General features: G+C 48.8%; 1 protein-coding gene across 1 annotated transcript in view; it reads left to right on the forward strand.

The window, feature by feature from the left end:
* LOC147123896 (sperm flagella and cilia-associated protein 2-like) overlaps nt 1-18,825 on the forward strand; it is a 536,137-nt gene that overhangs the window by 12,933 nt on the left and 504,379 nt on the right. The window contains exon 3 of the mRNA XM_086002564.1: nt 3,308-3,560. Coding sequence (XP_085858690.1) covers nt 3,308-3,560 — 253 coding nt within the window. The remainder of the gene's footprint in view (nt 1-3,307; nt 3,561-18,825) is intronic.

Below are 18,825 nucleotides of genomic sequence, written 5' to 3' on the forward strand. Positions count from 1 at the left end.
CCAACCTGCCCCCGCCACACGGTACTGCCCCCCGATTATCAAAATCCATGACGAGGCCTTGGACAACGTGGACCACTTTCCATACCTCAGGAGCCTACTGTCAACAAGGGCAGATGTCGATGACGAAGTCCAACACCACCTTCAGTGTGCCAGTGCAGCCTTCGGTCGCCTGAGGAAGAGTGTGTTTGAAGACCAGGACCTCAAACCCAGCACCAAGCTCATGGTCTGCAGAGCAGTAGTGATACCCGCCCTCCTGTATGCTTCAGAGACATGGACCATGTACAGCACGCACCTCAAAGCACTGGAGAGGTACCACCAACGCTGCCTCCGCAAGGAACAGGGAGAGGCAATATACACTTAATGGCACAGTTTTAAAGAGTGTGCAGGGACAGAGGGACCTGGGAGTTAATGTGCATAGGTCCCTGAAGGTGGCGGGACATATTGAGAGAGTGGTTAACAGAGCACATGGGATCTTGGGCTTCATAAATAGAGGTATTGAGTACAAAAGTAGAGAAGTTATGCTGAACCTTTATAAAGTGCTGGTTAGGCCACAACTGGAGTATTGCGTCCAGTTCTGGTCACCACACTTTAGGAAGGATGTGAAGGCCCTTGAGAGGGTGCAGAGGGGATTTACCAGAATGGTTCCGGGGATGTTAGCTACAAGGTGGGATTGTGAGTTGTGAGGAGGATGCAAAGAAACATAGAAACATAGAAGATAGGAGCAGGAGTAGGCCATTCGGCCCCTCGAGCCTGCTCTGCCATTCAATGTGATCATGGCTGATCATCCAAATTCAGTACCCTGTCCCTGCTTTCTCCACATACCCCTTGATCCCTTTAGCCTTAAGAAATATATCCAACTCCTTCTTGAATATATTTAATGAATTGGCCTCAACTGCCTTCTGTGGTAGAGAATTCCACAGGTTCACCACTCTCTGGGTGAAGAAATTCCTCCTCATTTCTGTCCTAAATGGCCTACCCCTTATCCTTAGACTGTGACCCCTGGTTCTGGACTCCCTGACCATCGGGAACATCCTTCCTGCATCTAGTCTGTCCAGTCCTGTCAGAATTTTATAAGTTTCAATGAGATCCCCTCTCATCCTTCTAAACTCCAGTGAGTACAAGCCCAATCGACCCAATCTCTCCTCATATGTCATTCCTGCCAACCTTCAGCAACTGGTGCACAAGGACACCCAGGTCTCGTTGCACTTCCCCTTCTCCCAATCTATTGCCATTCAGATAATAATCTGCCTTCCTGTTTTTGCCACCAAAGTAGATAACCTCACATTTATCCACGTTATATTGCATCTGCTATGCTTTTGCCAAATTACCCAACCTATCCAAATCATCCTGGAGTTTCTCGGCATCCTCCTCACAGCACACACGCCCACCCAGCTTTGTGTCGTCTGCAAATTTGGAGATATTACATCTAGTTCCCTTGTCTAGATCATTAATATATATTGTGAATAGCTGGGGTCCAAGGACTGATCCCTGCGGTACCCCACTAGTCACTGCCTGCCACTCGGAAAAAGACCCGTTTATTCCAACTCTTTGCTTTCTGTCTGCCAAAGAGGCTTCAAGGCGATTTAGACAAGTTGAGTGAGTGGGCAAATACATGGCAGATGCAGTATAACGTGGATAAATGTGAAGTTATCCACTTCGGTAGGAAAAACAAAGGCAGAGTATTATTTTAAATGGTGATAAGTTGGGAAATGTTAATGTACAGAGGGACCTGGGTGTCCTTGTACATCAGTCACTGAAAGCAAACATGCAGGTGCAGCAAGCAGTTAGGAAGGCAAATGGTATGTTGGCCTTCATTGCAAGAGGATTTGAGTACAGGAGCAAGGATGTCTTACTAGTTATACAGGGCCTTGGTGAGACCACACCTGGAGTACTGTGTGCAGTTTTGGTCTCCTTACCTAAGAAAGGATATACTTGCCATAGAGGGAGTGCAGCGAAGGTTCACCAGACTGATTCCTGGGATGGCAGGACTGTCGTATGAGGAGAGATTGGGTTGACTAGGCCTGTATTCACTAGAGTTTGGAAGAACGAGAGGGGATCTCATTGAAACGTATAACATTCTGACAGGGCTAGATAGACTGGATGCAGGGAGGATGTTTCCCCTGGCTGGGGGGTCTAGAACGAGGGGTCACAGTCTCAGGATATGGGGTGGGACATTTAGGATGAGATGAGGAGAAATTTCTTCACTCAGAGGGTGGTGAACCTGTGGAATTCTCTACAACAGAAGGCTGTGGAGGTCAAATCACTGAATATGTTTAAGAAGGAGATAGATAGATTTCTAGACACAAAAGGCATCAAGAGATATGGGGAGAGAGCGGGAATATGGTATTGAGATAGAGGATCAGCCATGATCATATTGAATGGCGGAGCAGTCTTGAAGGGCCGAATGGCCTACTCCTGCTCCTATTTTTCTATGTCTATGTTTCTAGGACAGGTTGGAGAAGCTGGATTTGTATTCATTAGAGCAAAGGAGGTTGAGGGGTGATTTGATAGAGGTGTACAAGATTATGATGGGTTTGGATAGGCTAGACAGGGAAAGGCTGTTCCCACTAGTTGATGGTACAAGGACTAGGGGACACAGATTTAAGGTTTTGGGCAAGAGATACAGGGGGATGTGAGGATAATCTTTTTTACGCAGCGAGTGGTGAGGACCTGGAACTCGCTGCCGACGGAAGTGGTGGAAGCGGAGACACTCAATGTTTTCAAGGGGAGACTGGATCGACACTTGAGGGAAATAAACTTGCAGGGCTCCGGGGATAGAGCGGGGGAATGGGACTGACTGGATTGCTCTACAGAGAGCCGGCACGGACTCGATGGGCCGAATGGCCTCCTGTGCCATTATGACTCTATTATTAGTTCAGGCTTGTGGGTTACTCATCCAGTAACAATATAACCACTACACCACCACATCTTATGTAGTGGTTTGAATTCCAGCTGGACTATGATGGGGGCTGTCCCCTGTGGGCCTGATCCTGAAGGCTGTGGCAGAAGGGACCATTTCACCTTCATCTCCTGAGTGTTGTGGGCTCTTGCCATTACAAATCCCCCCCTAGTTTTTAACACAGTAATCCCATCCAGTGTACAGGGTACAGTGTAATCTCATCCAGTGTACACAGTGCATCTTAATCCCATCCGGTGTTCACTGTAATCCCATCCAGTGTACAGGGTACAGCGTCATCCCACCCTGACGGTGGGGTACAGTGTAATCCCAGCCAGTGTACATTGTAATCCCACCCCACAATTGGCTGCTATCACTCTGCCCTCTGATCTCTCTTTGTTTTCCTCCCAGGAATGCACTTTCCCAGCTCAATAACTTTCAGCGCCTGCTGCCCACTCTGCAGCTCTTGGGGGTGATGTTCAGTGACAGCGTGCTGCAGGCGCTGGTTGAGGAACAGCGCGGAGTTGCCACGCGCCTCCTATATCAGATTTACATCGCTCTCCACAGGAAGCAAAAAGCTCAGCTGTCCAAACTGGCCATGGAGACCATGAGGCCGCCGGCAGCAGCCAAACTGGCCAACATCAGCGCCCAGATGTACAAAGAGGTGAGTGGCTGGGGGAGAGAGAGTGGGCCGGGGTGGGGAGAGGGGGGGTTGGGGCTTGAACCCACACCCACCCCTACCCGCTGTTGATGACACCTTTCTTCACTGCACTGATGATTGGGAGGAAGCTGATAGGATGGTAATTGCTGGATTAGATTTATGCTGATTTCTAGGCAATCTTCCACATTGGCGGGTAGATGCCAGTGTTTACACAACAGTAACACACTATTGGCAAATACTTGAAGGGAAATATTTAAGGAAAAATTGAATAAGTATTTAATGCAGAGAATGGTGCAGGGCTATGGGGAGAGAGCAAGGCAGTGGGATTATTTGGGGATTGATACAGGGCTATTGGGAGAGAGTGGGACAGTGGGATTAGTTTGGGATTGATACAGGGCTATTGGGAGAGAGTGGGGCAGTGGGATTAGTTTGGGATTGATACAGGGCTAAGGGGAGAGCGGGATAATGGGATTAGTTTTAGATTGATACAGGACTATGGGGGGAGAGTGGGGCAGTGGGATTAGTTTGGGATTGATACAGGGCTATGGGGAGAGAGCGGGGCAGTGAGATTAGTTTGGGATTGATGCAGGGCTATAGGGAGAGAGCGGGGCAGTGGGATTAGTTTGGGATTGATACAGGGCTATTGGGAGAGTGGGGCAGTGGGATTAGTTTGGGATTGATACAGGGCTATTGGGAGAGAGTGGGGCAGTGGGATTAGTTTGGGATTGATACAGGGCTAAGGGGGGAGAGCAGGATAATGGGATTAGTTTGGGATTGATACAGGGCTAAGCGGGGAGAGTGGGCAGTGGGATTAGTTTGGGATTGATACAGGGCTAAGGGGAGAGAGCGGGGCAGTGGGATTAGTTTGGGATTGATACAGGGCTAAGGGGAGAGAGCGGGGCAGTGGGATTAGTTTGGGATTGATACAGGGCTAAGGGGAGAGAGCGGGGCAGTGGGATTAGTTTGGGATTGATACAGGGCTATCGGGAGAGATCGGGGCAGTGGGATTAGTTTGGGATTGATACAGGGCTAAGGGGGAGAGCGGGCAGTGGGATTAGTTTGGGATTAATACAGGGCTAAGGGGGGAGAGCGGGGCAGTGGGATTAGTTTGGGATTGATACAGGGCTAAGGGGAGAGAGCGGGCAGTGGGATTAGTTTGGGATTGATACAGGGCTATGGGGGGAGAGCGGGGCAGTGGGATTAGTTTGGGATTGATACAGGGCTATGGGGAGAGAGCGGGGCAATGGGATTAGTTTGGGATTGATACAGGGCTATGGGGAGAGAGCGGGCAATGGAATTAGTTTGGGATTGATACAGGGCTATGGGGAGAGAGCGGGGCAATGGGATTAGTTTGGGATTGATACAGGGCTATGGGGAGAGAGCGGGGCAATGGGATTAGTTTGGGATTGATACAGGGCTATGGGGAGAGAGCGGGGCAATGGGATTAGTTTGGGATTGATACAGGGCTATGGGGGAGAGCGGGGCAGTGGGATTAGTTTGGGATTGATACAGGGCTATGGGGGGAGAGCGGGCAGTGGGATTAGTTTGGGATTGATACAGGGCTATGGGGAGAGAGCGGGGCAGTGGGATTAGTTGGGATTGATACAGGGCTATGGGGAGAGAGCGGGGCAATGGGATTAGTTTGGGATTGATACAGGGCTATGGGGAGAGAGTGGGGCAATGGGATTAGTTTGGGATTGATACAGGGCTATGGGGGAGAGCCGGGCAGTGGGATTAGTTTGGGATTGATACAGGGCTATGGGGGAGAGCGGGGCAATGGGATTAGTTTGGGATTGATACAGGGCTATGGGGAGAGAGCGGGGCAGTGGGATTAGTTTGGGATTGATACAGGGCTAAGGCGGGAGAGCGGGGCAGTGGGATTAGTTTGGGATTGATACAGGGCTATGGGGGATAGCGGGGCAATGGGATTGGTTTGGGATTGATACAGGGCTATGGGGAGAGAGTGGGGCAATGGGATTAGTTTGGGATTGATACAGGGCTATGGGGGAGAGCGGGGCAATGGGATTAGTTTGGGATTGATACAGGGCTATGGGGAGAGAGCGGGGCAATGGGATTAGTTTGGGATTGATACAGGGCTATGGGGGAGAGCGGGGCAATGGGATTAGTTTGGGATTGATACAGGGCTATGGGGGAGAGCGGGGCAATGGGATTAGTTTGGGATTGATACAGGGCTATGGGGGAGAGCGGGCAGTGGGATTGGTGTTTGTTTTGGTTGCTTGATATCTGTACTGGCCATTCATACAGTTGTCCTGAATTCACTGTATCTATTGAGCTAGTAATAAGTAGTCAGCTCAACAACAGTTCAACAATTATGGTTCTTAGTTCAGAGTGTCAAATGTTGGCCGGACTCAATAAGTTGCATACATTCATTACTTTATTGGTTAACAAGTTGTTTGAATAACGTACAATGAAAATGACACAGGGCTCACTTCCCATGTGTGCTAGCTTAAAACAATATTACCCGTTTGAAAGTTGATCAGCCTTCGCGCTGGTGTCCTACAACAAGTCCCGGACTTGTGGTGCCTCCCTTCTCGAGTGTGATTCCTAGGTTCTCGCTGCTAAACTAAGGATCCCTTCTTTTATATCTATATTTTTACTACCTATGGGCCGCCCCCCCCCACCCTCCGATAAGACCGTTTGCCCAAGGTTGCTCTAATCAATGAGACCTCTTGACAGTTAGCTCACAGCTTCTGTGATCATCACAACAGAATGGTCAAGGCGTGCCGTCTGCAGATTCGGACATTTTATCTGAGATGTGTCCATCCTTGGCCAATCGGTATCCTTGGTCGTTTAGGGAATTCCAGAGGTCCCTTATTATGTGATTAGCGACTGCTCAACCCTTAGACTAGATTGTCACCCTTATCTTGAGTTAATTATTGTCGTAGACTCGATCATCCTGCAAACTTGTCATATCTTGCAGGCCTGTTAACGATGTTATTTGAAAAAGTGTAACATAGAAACATAGAAGATAGGAGCAGGAGTAGGCCATTCGGCCCCTCGAGCCTGCTCCGCCATTCAATGAGATCATGGCTGATCATCCAAATTCAGTACCCTATTCCTGCTTTCTCCCCATACCCCTTGATCCCTTTAGCCTTAAGAAATATATCCAACTCCTTCTTGAATATATTTAATGAATTGGCCTCAACTGCCTTCTGTGGTAGAGAATTCCACAGGTTCACCACTCTCTGGGTGAAGAAATTCCTCCTCATTTCTGTCCTAAAAGGCTTACCCCTTATCCTTAGACTGTGACCCCTGGTTCTGGATTCCCCGACCATCGGGAACATCCTCCCTGCATCTAGTCTGTCCAGTCCTGCAGAATTTTATAAGTTTCAATGAGATCCCCTCTCATTCTTCTAAACTCCAGCGAGTACAAGCCCAATCGACCCAATCTCTCCTCATACGTCATTCCTGCCATCCCAGGTATCAGCCTGGTGAATCTTCGCTGAACTCCTTCCATGGCAAGAATATCCTTCCTCAGATAAGGCGACCAAAACTGCACACAATACTCAAGATGTGGTCTCACCAAGGCCCTGTACAACTGTAGCAAGACATCCTTGTTCCTGTACTCAAACCCTCTCGCTACGAAGGCCAACATACCATTTGCCTTCTTAACCGCCTGCTGCACCTGCATGCTTACCTTCAGCGACTGGTGCACAAGGACACCCAGGTCTCGTTGCACTTCCCCTTCTCCCAATCTATTGCCATTCAGATAATAATCTGCCTTCCTGTTTTTGACACCAAAGTGGATAACCTCACATTTATCCACATTATACTGCATCTGCCATGCTTCCGCCCAATCACCCAACCTGTCCAAATCATCCTGTAGTTTCTTGGCATCCTCCTCACAGCACACACGCCCATCCAGCTTTGTGTCATCTGCAAATTTGGAGATATTACATCTAGTTCCCTTGTCTAGTTCATTAATATATATTGTGAATAGCTGGGGTCCAAGGACCGATCCCTGCGGTACCCCACTGGTCACTGCCTGCCACTCGGAAAAAGACCCATTTATTCCAACTCTTTGCTTTCTGTCTGCCAACCAGTTCTCTATCCAAGTCAATACCTTGCCCCCAATCCCATGTGCCTTAACTTTACACGCTAATCTCTTATGCGGGACCTTATCAAAAGCCTTCGGAAAGTCCAAATACACCACATCCACTGGTTCTCCCTTATCTATTTTACCAGTTACATCCTCAAAAAATTCCAGTAGATTAGTCAAGCACGATTTACCTTTTGTAAATCCATGTTGACTTTGTCCGATCCTGTCACTGTTTTCCAAGTGCTCTGCTATTACATCTTTTATAATGGACTCTAGCATTTTCCCCACTACCGATGTCAGGCTTACCGGTCTGTAATTCCCCGTTTTCTCTCTACCACCTTTTTTGAATAGTGGGGTAATATTAGCTACCCTCCAATCCATGGGTACTGTTCCAGATTCCATCGAATGTTGGAAGATGACCAGCAATGCATCTACTATTTCTAGGGCCACTTCCTTAAGTACCCTATGATGTAGATTATCAGACCCTGGGGATTTATCGGCCTTTAATCCCATCAATTTCCCTAACACGATTTCCCTACAAATACTGATTTCTTTCAGTTCCTCCCTTTCATCAGACCCTATGCCCCCCGACATCTCTGGGAGGTTATTTGTGTCCTCCTTTGTGAAGACAGAACCAAAGTATGGATTTAATTGGTCTGCCATTTCTTTGTTCCCCATTATAAATTCCCCTGATTCTGACTGCAAGGGACCTACGCTTGACTTCACCAATCTTTTTCTCTTCACATATCTATAAAAGCTTTTAGTCAGTTTTTATGTTCCCTGCGAGCTTACTCTCATATTCTATTTTCCCTTTCTTAATTAATCCCTTTGTCCTCCTTTATTGTATCCTAAACTGCTTCCAATCCTCAGGCTTACTGCTTTTTCTGGCCAATTTATATGTTCTCTCCTTGGATCTTATGCTATCCCTAATTTCCCTTGTTAGCCACGGTTGAGTCACCTTTTTTGTTTTATTTTTATGTCAAACTGGGATGAACAAATTCTGTAGTTCATACATGCGGTCTTTGAATGTTTGCCATTGCCTATCCACCGTCAACCCTTTGAGTGACATTCCCCATAATCCTACCCAACTCGCACCTCAGACCATCGTAGTTTCCTTTATTTAAATTCAGGACCCTAGTCTCTGAGTCAACTACTTCATTCTCCATCTTAATGAAGAATTCGATCATATTATGATCGCTCCGACCCAAGGGGCCTCGTACAACAAGATTGCTAATTAATCCTTTCTTGTTACATAATACCCAGTCTAAGATGGCCTGATCTCTGGTTGGTTACTCGACATATTGGTCCAGGAAACCATCCTGTAAACACTCCAGGAATTCCTCCTCCACAATATTGTTACTAATTTGGTTAGCCCAATCTATATGTAGATTAAAGTCACCCATGATGACTGCTGTGCCCTTATTGCACGCTTCTCTAATTTCCCTTTTAATGCCATCCCCAACCTCCGCATTACTGTTTGGAGGTCTATATACCACTCCCACTAACGTTTTCTGCCCCTTGGTATTTCTCAGTTCTACCCGTACAGATTCCACATCATCAGAGCTAATATCCTTCCTTACAATTGTGTTAATCCCTTCTTTAACCAGCAATGCTACCCCACCTCCCTTTCCTTTTTGCCTATCTTTCCTGAATATTGAATACCCCTGGATGTTGAGTTCCCAGCCTTGGCTACCCTGGAGCCATGTTTCCGTAATCCCAATCAAATCATATTCGTTTACCTCTATTTGCGCAGCTAATTCATCCACCTTATTACGAATGCTCCTCACATTAAGACACAAGGCCTTCAGGCTTGTTTTTTTAACGCTCTTAGACCGAACTAAATTCATACTTTGGTTCTGTCTTCACAAAGGAGGACACAAATAACCTCCCAGAGATGCCAGGGAACATAGGGCCTGATGAAAGGGTGGAACTGAAAGAAATCAGTATTTGTAGGGAAATGGTGTTAGGAAAATTGATGGGACTAAAGGCCGATAAATCCCCAGGGCCTGATAATCTACATCCCAGGGTACTTAAGGAAGTGGCCCTGGAAATAGTAGATGCATTGCTGGTCATCTTCCAGAACTCGAAAGACTCTGGAACAGTACCCATGGATTGGAGGGTAGCTAATGTTACTCCACTACTCAAAAAAGGTGGCCGAGAAAAAGCGGGGAATTATAGACCGGTAAGCCTGACATCGGTAGTGGGGAAAATGCTAGAATCTATTATAAAAGATGTAATAGCAGAGCACTTGGTAAGCAGTGACAGGATCGGACAAAGTCAACATGGATTTACAAAAGGTAAATCATGCTTGACTAATCTACTGGAATTTTTTGAGGATGTAACTGGTAAAATAGATAAGGGAGAACCAGTGGATGTGGTGTATTTGGACTTTCAGAAGGCTTTCGATAAGGTCCCACATAAGAGATTAGCGTGCAAAATTAAGGCACATGGGATTGGGGGCAAGGTATTGACTTGGATAGAGAACTGGTTGGCGGACAGAAAGCAAAGAGTTGGAATAAACGGGTCATTTTCCGAGTGGCAGGCAGTGACTAGTGGGGTACCGCAAGGATCGGTCCTAGGACCCCAGCTGTTCACAATATATATTAATGATCTGGACGAGGGAATTGGATGTAATATCTCCAAATTTGCAGACGACACAAAGCTGGGTGGGAGGGTAAGCTGTGAGGAGGATGTCGTGAAACTCCAGTACGATTTGGACAGATTGGGTGATTGGGCAGAAACATGGCAAATGCACTATAATGTGGATAAATGTGAGGTTATCCACTTTGGTGGCAAAAACAGGAAGGCAGATTATTATTTGAATGGCAATAGATTGGGAGAAGGGGAAGTGCAAAGAGACCTGAGTGTTCTTGTGCACCAGTCACTGAAGGTAAGCATGCAGGTGCAGCAGGCGGTTAAGAAGGCAAATGGTATGTTGGCCTTCGTAGCAAGAGGGTTCGAGTACAGGAACAAGGATGTCTTGCTACAGTTGTACAGGGCCTTGGTGAGACCGCACCTTGAGTACTGTGTGCAGTTTTGGTCGCCTTACCTGAGGAAGGACGTTCTTGCCATGGAAGGAGTGCAGCGAAGATTCACCAGGCTGATACCTGGGATGGCAGGAATGACGTATGAGGAGAGATTGTGTCGATTGGGCTTATACTCACTGGAGTTTAGAAGATTGAGAGGGGATCTCATCGAAACTTATAAAATTCTGTCAGGCCTGGACAAGCTAGATGCAGGAAGGATGTTTATGATGGCCGGGGAGTCCAGAACCAGGGGTCATAGTCTAAGGGTAAGGGGTAAGCCATTTAGGACTGAAATGAGGAGGAATTTCTTCAACCAGAGAGTGTTGAACCTGTGGAATTCTCTGCCACAGAGGGCGGTGGAGGCCAGTTCATTAAATATATTCAAAAAAGAGTTGGATATATTTCTTAAGGCTAAAGGGATCAAGGGATATGGGGAGAAGGCAGGGACAGGGTACTGAATTTGGATGATCAGCCATGATCTCATTGAATGGCGGAGCAGGCTCGAAGGGCAGAATGGCCTACTCCTGCTCCTATCTTCTATGTTTCTATGTTTCTATTAGAATTATTATTTACTGTGGCCATGTTTGATTTAAACCGTTGATTTCTCTGACTGCCACTTTTGTTTTTCTCCTTCCTATCTTTTGCTTTTATCCTTGTTTCCCTTTCCTCTGTCCCCCTGCTCAGGTTCCCAACCCCTTGCCATTTTAGTTTATACCCTCCCCCAGAGCACCAGCAAACACTCCCCCTAGGACATCGGTCCCGGCCCTGCCCAGGTGCAAACCGTCCTGTTTGAACTGGTCCCACCTCCCCCAGAACCGGTTCCAGTGTCCCAGGAATTTGAATCCCTCCCCCTGACACCATTCCTCTAGCCACGTATTCATCTGAAATATCCTTCTATTACTACTCTGACTAGCACGTGGCACTGGTAGCAATCCTGAGATTACTACCTTTGAGGTCCTATTTTTTAAATTACCTCCTAACTCCCTATATTCAGCTTTTTGGACCTCATCCCGTTTTTTATCTATACCGTTGGTACCTATATGCACCACGACAACTGGCTGTTCACCCTCCACTTCCAAGATGTTCTGCAGCCGCTCTGAGACATCCTTGACCCTTGCACCAGGGAGGCAACACACCATCCTGGAGTCTCGTTTGTGGCCGCAGAAACGCCTATCTATTCCGCTTACAATAGAATCCCCTATTACTGTAGCTCTACCCCTCTTTTTTCTCCCGTCCTGTGCAGCGGAGCCACCCCTGGTGCCAGGAGTTGGCTGCTGCTGCCATCCTCTGATAAGCCATCCCCCCCAACAGCACTCAAAGCGGTATATCTGTTTGAGAGGGGGATGTCCACAGGGGACCCCTGCACTACCTGCCTGTGCCTAGTACGCTGTCTGTTGGTCACCCGTTCCCTTTCTGCCTGTCCAACCTTTGCCTGCGGTGTGACCAACTGATTAAACATGCTATTCACGACGCCCTCAGCCTCGCGAATGGTCCAGTATGTATCTAATCGCAGCTCCAGCGCCGCAATGCGGTCTGCCAGTAGCTGCAGCTGGACACACTTCCTGCACACATAGTTGTCAGGGACACAGGAAATGTCCCTGAGTTCCCACATAGCACAGGAGGAGCATACCACGGGGCCGGGCTCTCCTGTCATGACTTACCCTTTAATTAATTGCAATTAAATTAAATCAAATCAATCCCACCAATTACACTACAGTTAAATGGTATATTTAAGGGCCCTGGTTTACAAAAAGAGCTTAGAAACTATAAACCACAGAGTTAAAGTTTAAAAAAAGAAAAATACTCACCAACCAATCACTTACCTGCTTTCTGGTGACATCACAGTTCGATTACTTTTTATTTCTCTCTCCCGCTCTCGGGGCTGAGATTGGAGATTGGTAAACCTACCTGCTGCTCCGCCGCTTCGGGGTCGCGTTAAATACTGCTGCTGCCGCTTCCCACACAGGTCTGCACTGCTGCCGCTCCGGGGCCTACCTGCTGCTCTGCTGCCTCGGGGTCGCTTTAAATACTGCCGCCGCCGCCGCTTCCCACACAGGTCCGCACTGCTGCCGCTCCGAGGCCTACCTGCTGCTCTGCTGCCTCGGGGTCGCTTTATCATAATTTACACATAGCATAAGTACACAAGTTATTATTATATAACACATCATTGTCGAACCGCTTGTTTCCTCTTGTCCTTCTTCGTTGTTCTGTTGGTGTCCCCTATTCTTTCACATTTGATGGATGATCCATGGGATAAAGAATGTTCCGAACATCAAAAGTCCCAGATGGAAAAGGGTCCAGAACAGCTCCTCGCTCCATTCTCGACAGCGCTTGCAGTAGTTGTCTGAGGTTTCGACTGGAATTATTTCCGGCATTCATTTCTAAACACATACAAACATGATCAAGATACCAGCTGCTCTTATGTACAGTTTATGAATTATTTTTTATATATCAGTCACCCTTTGTAAACGAGGGGTCTTTGAGGAGCGATCCATTCCAGGTAGGCGTGCCCGACCCTGGAGTTGGTGAGTGGCGGCCATGAAATTTGGTGACCCGGTACTTGCCGTCTCCCTTATTGGTGAGTTAGGAGGAGATTCATTTGGGTCCCGTTCGTCATTTAGGAACAGGTTCCCTACTCCGTCCACCAGACCTGATCGGACCTATCTGATTGGTTACTGTCATCTGAACCATCATTTCCTTCATCCAATCCCTGGGGATCTGAAGCTTCCAGTTGTCCATGGTACTGGTGAAAACGATCCACTTTCCCGACAGTTTTTAACTGATTGATGTGGTGCCATTTGTACTTTCCTTGTCCGTCCATTATCTTATGTATGGACGGACTAGCTTTTTCCATTACTCTAAAGGGTCCTGCATATTTTGGGCTCAGGAATGTTCCCTCCCTTTGGACCTTAACCATGACCAGGTTACCTATCTTGACTCCCCATGGGTGGGTTTTCCCGTCAAAATAGGCTTTACTTTTCTGTGGTTTTTTTCCCATTTTTACGGCTGCGGTCATTTTTGCCGCTTCCGAATACTTCACCGAATCAGTCATGTGTTTTTCAGATGACAAGGATGTCTCCTGGATTTGACTTCGGTCCAGACCCATAAATACCTCGATACCTTTCACAATCCCTCCTGTCATAACTCATGTGGTGAGTAGCCGGTGGATGCTACCACCGTGTTCCGGACGGCCATTAATGCTTAAGGGAGCACCCTATGCCAGGAGGTTTGATTGTGTTGGACCAATTTCCTCATCATAGTTTTTAGGGTCCTGCTCATTCTTTCTACTATCCCACTGGACTCTGGATGGTATGAAATGTGAAAATCCTGTTTTACCCCAGCCAACTGCATGACCGATCTCATGACCTGCCCAGTAAAATGGGTCCCTCGCGCTGAGTCGATGCTTTCGGGTAATCCCCATTGGGAGAACACTTCTTCCATTAGGATTTTGGCGGTAGTGGCAGCTGAATTGTTATTGGTTGGGAAGGCCTCAATCCATTTAGAAAATACATCTACTATTACCAATATGTACTTCTTTCCTCCTGGGCAGGTGGGCAGTGGCCCTATATAATCGATCTGAAGTTGGGCCCAGGGGCCCTTGCCCTGTCGAGTGGCCCGATATAATCTATCTGAAGTTGGGCCCAGGGGCCCTTGCCCTGTCGAGTGGCCCGATATAATCTATTTGAAGTTGGGCCCAGGGGCCCTTGCCCTGTCGAGTGGCCCGATATAATCGATCTGAAGTTGGGCCCAGGGGCCCTTGCCCTGTCGAGTGGCCCTATATAATCTATCTGAAGTTGGGCCCAGGGGCCCTTGCCCTGTCGAGTGGCCCGATATAATCTATTTGAAGTTGGGCCCAGGGGCCCTTGCCCTGTCGAGTGGCCCGATATAATCGATCTGAAGTTGGGCCCAGGGGCCCTTGCCCTGTCGAGTGGCCCGATATAATCGATCTGAAGTTGGGCCCAGGGGCCCTTGCCCTGTTGAGTGGCCCGATATAATCTATTTGAAGTTGGGCCCAGGGGCCCTTGCCCTGTCGAGTGGCCCGATATAATCTATTTGAAGTTGGGCCCAGGGGCCCTTGCCCTGTCGAGTGGCCCTATATAATCTATTTGAAGTTGGGCCCAGGGGCCCTTGCCCTGTCGAGTGTGTCCCATTAAAACCTGATTCTTGTATTTCCCAGGGTTATTTTGAGCACAAATCAAACAGTTCTTGACATATTTCTCTACATCTGATTGTATTTCTGGCCACCAACATACATCCCTAATCTTGGCAGTAGTTCTATCTCTCCCCTGGTGTCCTCCCACATCATGGAACTGGTAAATTATTTCGGGTCTATTCACCTCCGGTACCACATATTTTCCGTTCTTTAGCACTACTCCTTGATTTAAAGTTAAACCGGTTCTATATTGACTATATGGTTCGGGATAAGGCTTTCCTAATTGGATATTGTTCAGACCCGGGTCAGAGCTTTGGCTCTCCCTTAGATCTATTACTGTCTTGGAGGATACCTTGACAGCCGAGAGGGTTTCTGTTAGTGTCCCTTCCTTTCCCTGCAGAGGGTCCCATAGGTAACCATCAATGGCTCCTTGTTTTGCTACTTCATCTGCTAATTGATTTCCTAATGGTGTGGTTTTTGTAGTGTATGTACCTTGAAGAAGGAACTATATTCTGCAGCCCCTGTATACTGCAGTACCAGTAGTGACCACCCCTGTATATAAGCCTGTGCAGTAACTTTGTATAGTAGTTCCAGTTTTGTCTCCATTCAGTAAACACCTGTTATAACCAACTTCTGCAGTCCATGTCTCAATTGCACACGGACATTACAGTTTTAACATGGGCTTTAACCTTTTTCATTATATATTGTCCCTGATTGGCCATGGCTGCGTCAAAGATAACTTTAAGAAGTGGGCCCGTTGTTAATGGTTTCCCGTCTGCCGACGTAAAACCTCTCGCTTGCCAAATGGGTAAAAAGTCTGTTAGACTGTTGCAGGTGTAACTGCTGTCTGAATGAATTTCCACCGGTGGGGGAAATGATTCTGGGTGCAATACTACATATGCTATGGCACTTAGTTCAGCTATTTGTGCTCCTTTTGATCCTTCTAGTTTAATTGGGGTTGTTTCAAGAACCCTTTTCCCATCCTCGGTCATAGTTACCACTCTGAACCCTGTACACTGTTGTCCTTCCCGTTGTGGTAAACCACTGTTATTGTATATTGTTACCTCTGGGTGGCGCTGTGTACCAAGGCATGCCTCCGCTGACTCCGCCCACATGACCAGGTATAAAGGTGGGGGTTTCGCCGACTCACTTCCTTCTTCGAATCAGCCACCCACGAGAGGCATGCTCTGTTCTCTAGTTAATAAAAGCCTTTTCATCACCTTCCTGATTCATCGTCTTTTATGGAGTAATTGATAAGCGTATCAATTTTATTAACAAGAAGTAAAATGGCGACACCTGAACAGCAACAACAGCAGGCGTTGCTGCGAGCCCTCAGACCGGCATGCCTGGACCTCGACCCTCAAGCAGCGGGTTCATCAACCAATTTCGAACACTGGCTGAGCTGCTTTGAATCCTTCCTAGGAGCCTCCGCCGTGACATTGGAGGAGAACAAACTAAAAGTTTTGACCGCCCAGGTGAGCCCTCAAGTATATACGCTCATCCGGGACGCTACTACGTACACGGCGGCCCTCGAACTACTAAAAGGGCAATACACGCGCAGAGTGAACACGATTTACGCCAGACACCTCTTGGGATCCCGCAGGCAGCAACCGGGGGAATCGGTAGAGGCATTTTTACGGGCGTTACAGACACTCTGCAGAGACTGCGACTGTAAGGAGGTAATGGCTGCGGGGCACGCGGAGGGACTTACTTGTGATGCCTTCGTCAGGGGCCTCCAGTCCGACTACTCCCGGCAGAGACTGCTCGAAAGCAAGGAGCTCGACCTGAAGACGGCCGTAGCCCTTGCGCTCTCGCTAGATGCGGCCCACCGAAACCTCGAAGCATACTCACGTAACGGCGCCGCGCCATGGCCATCGCGACCGTGGGACATGGGACCGCCGCCCCCGGCACCAACTGCTGCAGCGATGTCCCGAAATCAACTGGGACAGCCGTCCCCGGTAAGAACCGCAGCGATGCCCCGTAACCAGGCCCAAAAATGCTATTTCTGTGGCCAGTTAAAACACCCTAGAGCGCACTGCCCGGCTAAGACCGCTACCTGCTCGGGCTGCGGGAAGAAAGGCCATTACGCCAATGCCTGCAGGGGGAAACCAGCGAACGCCAGCAGCGCCGCGTGCGAACCATGGGGGCAGCCATCTTATCCGCCATTTTGTGCACCTCCGGCCGCATGGCCGCCGCCATTTTATCCGCAGCACTCAACCGCCACTTCGTCTCCGGACTCGACCACCGTCTCGTCGGACGACCATACCGACTCACTAAGCCATACACTGGCCTTCGTTACGCTGGATCAAGCCCTCCCTCATCATCTATCCAGCTCCATGATGGATATCACGGTAAACGGCCGCGCCACCACTTGCCTAATCGACAGCGGGAGCACAGAGAGTTTTATTCACCCAGACACGGTACGTAGCCACTCCCTCACGGTCCTGCCGACGCGCCATCGGATTTCTATGGCGTCCAAGTCCCATTCAATGGACGTCGGCGGCTACTGTGTGGTGACCCTTTCGGTTGGGGGCACAGAATATAAAAATTTTAAACTTCTAGTCCTGCCCCTTCTCTGCGCTGCCCTGCTGCTAGGGTTGGATTTTCAGTGCCACCTTAAAAGTGTCACATTAGCATACGGTGGACCCCTCCCCCCACTCACAGTCTGCAACCAACACCTTTTAAATCGCCCGCCGCAAACCACCTGCAGCCTTTCCACACTAAAAGTCCCCCCCCCTCCCTTGTTCGCTAACCTCACCCACGACTGTAAACCCATCGCTACCAAGAGCAGGCGGTACAGCGCCGGGGACAGAGCTTTCATTAGCTCTGAGGTGGAGCGGCTCTTGAAGGAGGGCATTATCGAAGGGAGCACTAGCCCCTGGCGAGCCCAGGTTGTAGTCGTTAAAACCACTGATAAACGCCGCCTGGTCATTGACTACAGCCAAACCATAAACCGGTACACTCAGCTGGACGCATACCCCCTTCCTCGCATATCTGATATGGTCAACCAGATTGCGCAATACAAAGTATTCTCCACCATTGACCTTAAGTCAGCATACCACCAGCTCCCCCTCCGCCATGAGGACCGCCAGTATACTGCCTTCGAGGCGAACGGCCGCCTCTACCACTTCCTTAGGGTTCCCTTCGGCGTCACCAACGGGGTTTCGGTCTTCCAAAGGGAGATGGACCAGATGGTTGACGAGAACGCGCTGCAGGCCACCTTTCCCTATCTGGATAACGTCACCATCTGTGGCCACGACCAGCAGGACCATGACGTTAATCTAGAAAAATTCCTCCGTACGGCCCAACGGCTGAACCTAACGTACAATAAAGAGAAATGTATGTTTCGCACCAAACGCCTCGCCATTCTCGGCTGCGTGGTGGAGAACGGAGTCATCGGGCCCGACCCCGACAGAATGCGCCCCCTAATGGAGCTACCCCTCCCCCACTGCCAAAAAGCACTGAAGAGATGCCTGGGGTTTTTCTCCTACTATGCCCAGTGGGTGCCCCACTATGCAGACAAAGCTAGACCCCTCATCAAATCCACCTCCTTCCCCCTGACACCAGAGGCGTGTGCAGCCTTCACTCTTATCAAGAGCGATATCGCGAAGGCCACAATGCACGCAGTGGATGAGTCCATCCCCTTCCAAGTGGAGAGCGATGCATCCGACTTCGCCCTAGCTGCGACCCTTAACCAGGCGGGCAGACCCGTGGCCTTTTTCTCAAGGACCCTCCAGGGCCCCGAGACCCGACACTCCTCTGTCGAAAAGGAGGCCCAGGCTATTGTGGAAGCGGTGCGTCACTGGAGGCATTACCTGGCCGGAAAACGGTTTACCCTGCTCACTGACCAGCGTTCAGTAGCTTTTATGTTTAATAATAAGCAGAGGGGCAAAATCAAGAACGACAAGATCTTGAGGTGGAGAATCGAACTCTCCACCTACAATTATGATATCTTGTACCGGCCCGGGAAACGAAATGAGCCCCCAGACGCCCTATCACGTGGTACATGCGCCAACGCGCAGGTTGATA

This window comes from Somniosus microcephalus, chromosome 1 (genome assembly GCF_052327205.1).
Source record: "Somniosus microcephalus isolate GS21.2 chromosome 1, FLI_Smic_1.0, whole genome shotgun sequence".
NCBI classification, from domain to species: Eukaryota; Metazoa; Chordata; class Chondrichthyes; order Squaliformes; family Somniosidae; genus Somniosus; species Somniosus microcephalus.